General features: G+C 45.8%; 1 protein-coding gene across 1 annotated transcript in view; it reads right to left on the bottom strand.

Annotated features, from left to right (window-relative positions):
• Positions 1-879: 879 nt before the first annotated feature.
• LOC118026262 (phosphoserine aminotransferase) overlaps positions 880-3958 on the bottom strand; it is a 28275-nt gene continuing 25196 nt past the window's right edge. Inside the window, exons 8-9 of the mRNA XM_035029004.1 lie at positions 3456-3593; positions 880-2072 (exon numbers count right to left, since the gene is read on the bottom strand). Of these exons, the coding sequence (XP_034884895.1) occupies positions 1967-2072; positions 3456-3593 (244 nt within the window). The 3' untranslated portion in view covers positions 880-1966. The remainder of the gene's footprint in view (positions 2073-3455; positions 3594-3958) is intronic.

Genomic DNA, 3958 nt, shown 5'->3' on the forward strand with positions numbered 1-3958 from the left:
CACTGAGGAGGATTCCATGGACCGGCCGGCTTTGCTATATAAACATTTATTGTAGTCATTATTCATATCCTGCCTTGAGCCCTTGTTTGAAGCTCTTCAACATCTCTGGGATAAGTGGGGGAGTTATTTCAATCTTTCTTTTTACAGATGAGAACTAAGATGAGGGAAGCTTAGCCCTGACCAGGGGAACCCAAATAACCCAATTAATTGATGGTGAGCTGGGATAAGAGATCTGTACGGTCCTTATTACACAATCCAACAAAACAGAGATAGCTCAGAACTGTCCTATTGGCATGTTTCCAGCCTACGTGGGACAGAGTTCATAGACCTTTACACCATGAGCTATGCTGTAAGGTGGTTTCTTGATAATGTCCATTCCAAAAGCCAATGGAAGCCACCACAGTATACCGAATCACTTAAAAAAAAGAAAACGGGGCGCCTGGGTGGCTCAGTCGTTAAGCGTCTGCCTTCGGCTCAGGTCATGATCCCAGGGTCCTGGGGTCGAGTCCCACATCGGGCTCCCTGCTCGGCGGGAAGCCTGCTTCTCCCTCTCCCACTCCCCCTGCTTGTGTTCCTGCTCTCACTATGTCTCTCTCTGTCAAAAAAATAAATAAAATCTTTAAAAAAAAAAAAAAAACGGATGCACAGGACTCAAGACTTACACCTTTGGTGGAACTAAATTCCCCTTATCAGATGCTACTTTCAGACTCAAGTTTTTCCATCATAAAATTTTTAACAGAACAATCCGTCTAAAAAGCAGGTTAAAGTAGGGGCACCTGGTTGGCTCAGTCAGTAGAGCATGCGACTCTTGATCTCCAGGTCACAAGTTCGAGCCCCACATTGGGTGTAGAGGTCACTTAACATATATACATACATTACTACATAGCAGGTAAAGAAATTTATTGACAAAGGTTTAGATGTTTTAGGACTTTCACGTCCTCCACACAGTCAAGAGAAAATACTGACAATGGATAAACAAGAGGGAAAAGACTCTTCAGCAAAGATCTTCCGGAACTCACAGCACCACTGGTCAAACACTATAAAGAGAACTGTCAAGTGAACCAACAAGAAGGGAGTTTAACAGAGAATTTTAATTTAACAGCCTAACTGAAAAATAAAGAACAAAGGGCAACCAACCAACCTTCTACCCACTAAAAGGAACGTAAAAGGGAATCAGGGAACTTCGAAATCTGGTGAAGCAGTTTTTTGAAGAGGGAAGGGGGAGGGGAGAGACACCACTGAAAGGGTTAACGCGTCATATGTGAGGTCAAGGATTCTAACAAATTCTCTTAAGTCTCTACATGCATCACCAAGAACCATATTATTAGAAACAGATTGCATAGAGATAGAAACTATTTGGTATTAAAAACAGACTTTGCTATATGAACATAGCGTATGTCAATTTTATCTCTTTATGAGAAGAACAGGATAAAGATCCCCCAGCTTGCCCTTCAGCCTGGAACCCCCAAACAATCACCACACAGGCAGTGTGGACCTGAATTAACAGGTGCAGAACCCAGGAGACCCCACTGCTGTCACTGTGGAAAGGATCAAGATTCAGCACCCAGAGGTCCCCACTCAGCCTCCATGCTGTGTTTGCGTGTCTCCAGAAACAAGCAACTTCAATGTGCATAATTAAGTCCACAGGCAAGTTTGAATACTGAGATCTAGCTAGAAAAAGTAGCAGCAAAGACAAAGTTAGCCGGAATTCGCTAGAAAAGCTAAAGGAAGATTAAAAAAAAAACAAACTTCCAGTTCAAGTCAGAATTAAGGTGGGGGCCGTTAAGTCCCACCAGCTCTGCAGAGCTGTGGATGTTTTGTTGTTGTTCTTTGAAAAAACGGCATCTATAATAAGCACGTTCACTCGAGAAAAATACCGTGTTCGCTAAGTTTCTGTCGCCATTCCCAAGTTACTTTAAACGTTATACACTGTTCAAGGGCAGAGTATACACTGGTTAAGATGTGTTCATAGCTGATGCATCTCCAGAAAGTTCTTCATGAAGGCCGCCAGCTTCTGAACATCCTCAATCGTGACGGCATTATACAGAGAGGCCCGGATGCCTCCCACAGACCTAGAGGGACCACAGATGCAGCCAGTGAGAACAAAAGCATCTCATTCAGCATCAAGATGACCCTCTTTCCAGTCACCTGCTCCTGAGAGACACACTGCACCTGAGGCCATCATGTCCAACCCAGGTGGCCAGCAGGTTCAAACGTCTAATCACTAGGAAATTCTCCCTAATGTAGTGATGGCCCATCGTGCTCACACAACCTGGATTAACTCAGTCAGGTATCTGATGGGAAGCGGGGAGCAGGCAACCACTGCAGGGCCGGTGTCTCGCCTCCCCCGTGGGGAGGACACATACTTTTCACAGAGCGTGCAGGATTAACTATCTGATGTTCAGCTGCAGTGACAGTGATCTGTCCAGTCGTGGGATGGCAACCTCAGGGCCATAAAAGCCATTTCAGAGATTTTCAAAGGGAATTTTGACAAAAGCCTGCAGAGGTGGCCCCACTGTGCACCCAGCCAGGGAATCATGCTAAGGGCTCTGTAAGCAAGAGGAGAGGGGCGCCTGCCTGGCTCAGCTGGTAGAGCACGTGACTCTTGATCTCGGGTTGTAAATTCAAGCCCCATGTTGGGTGTGGAGATTACTTAAAAATAAAATCCAAGGGGCGCCTGGGTGGCTCCACTGGTAGAACATCCAACTCTTGATTTCGGCTCAAGTTATGATCTCAGGGTCATGAGATCAAGCCCCATGTTGGGCTCTGCACTGGGCGTGGAGCCTGCTTAAGAGTCTCTCTCTCCCTCTGCCCCTCCCTCCACCCCTGTTCTTATGCTTACATTCTCTTTCAAATAAATAAATAATAAAATCTTAAAAAGGCTGGCGCGGGGGTGGGGGGGGGGGCCTGGGTGGCCAGCCAGTTAAGCATCTGCCTTTGGCTCAGGTCATGAGGTTAAGCATCTGACCCTTGACTTTGGTTTAAGTCATGATCCCAGGGTCCTGAGACAGAGCCCCGCCTCGGGCTCCTGCTGGGCATGGAGCCTGCTTAAGATTCTCTCTCTCCTTCCACCCCACCCCCATCCCACTTGTGTGGGGGCTCTAGCTCTCAAAAGGAAGGAAGGAAGGAAGGAAGGAAGGAAGGAAGGAAGGAAGGAAGGAAGGAAAGAAGAAGAGAAGGGGCGCCTGGGTGGCTCAGTCATTAAGCGTCTGCCTTCGGCTCAGGTCATGATCCCAGGGTCCTGAGATTGAGCCCCGCGTCGGGCTCCCTGCTCGGCGGGGAGCCTGCTTCTCCCTCTCCCACTCCCTCTGCTTGTGTTCCCTCTCTCGCTGTGTCTCTCTCTGTCACATAAATAAATAAATAAATAAATAAATAAATAAATAGAAAGAAAGAACGAAAGAAGAGAAAAGCTAAACCAATTCTCTGATAAGCTTCTGGGTTGGATGTACACTCACCTATGCCCTTTCAAGGAGATCATATTGAGTTCAAGAGCTTTATCAAGAAACCTTTTTTCTAAAGCATCGTCTCCTTTGGCATTGCCAATGCGGAATGGAATATTCATCTTGCTTCTACTCTTGGGCTCCACTGGACATCTGAAAAACATATTATTCCAGTTACTTCTCTGAAATGTGCGACAACCATTAACAAATGAACAGAAAAATCGCTTTAAATATTTTGTCAATACAAATAGAAGATTTTAAAAAATCTGCCGCAGGACATTGATAATTTTTACTTAAGGAGACCACTCTTGCATATGGAACAGTGAGTTACCATTCCCTTGTATGGCTTGTACTTAATTTCCATGAGCCTCAGTTTCCTTACTGAATAATGGAACTAATACCTTCATTTCAGACTAGCTGTGAGAGCTCAGTGGCACGACATATATGCAGCTTCCGATAAATGGCAACCACACGGCGACGTGAGTGACCCTCTCTCTACAAGCCTAGAGAAAAAAATG

The sequence above is a fragment of the Mirounga leonina genome, unplaced genomic scaffold (assembly GCF_011800145.1).
Source record: "Mirounga leonina isolate KUSES-001 unplaced genomic scaffold, KU_Mleo_1.0 Mir_224, whole genome shotgun sequence".
Taxonomy (NCBI): domain Eukaryota; kingdom Metazoa; phylum Chordata; class Mammalia; order Carnivora; family Phocidae; genus Mirounga; species Mirounga leonina.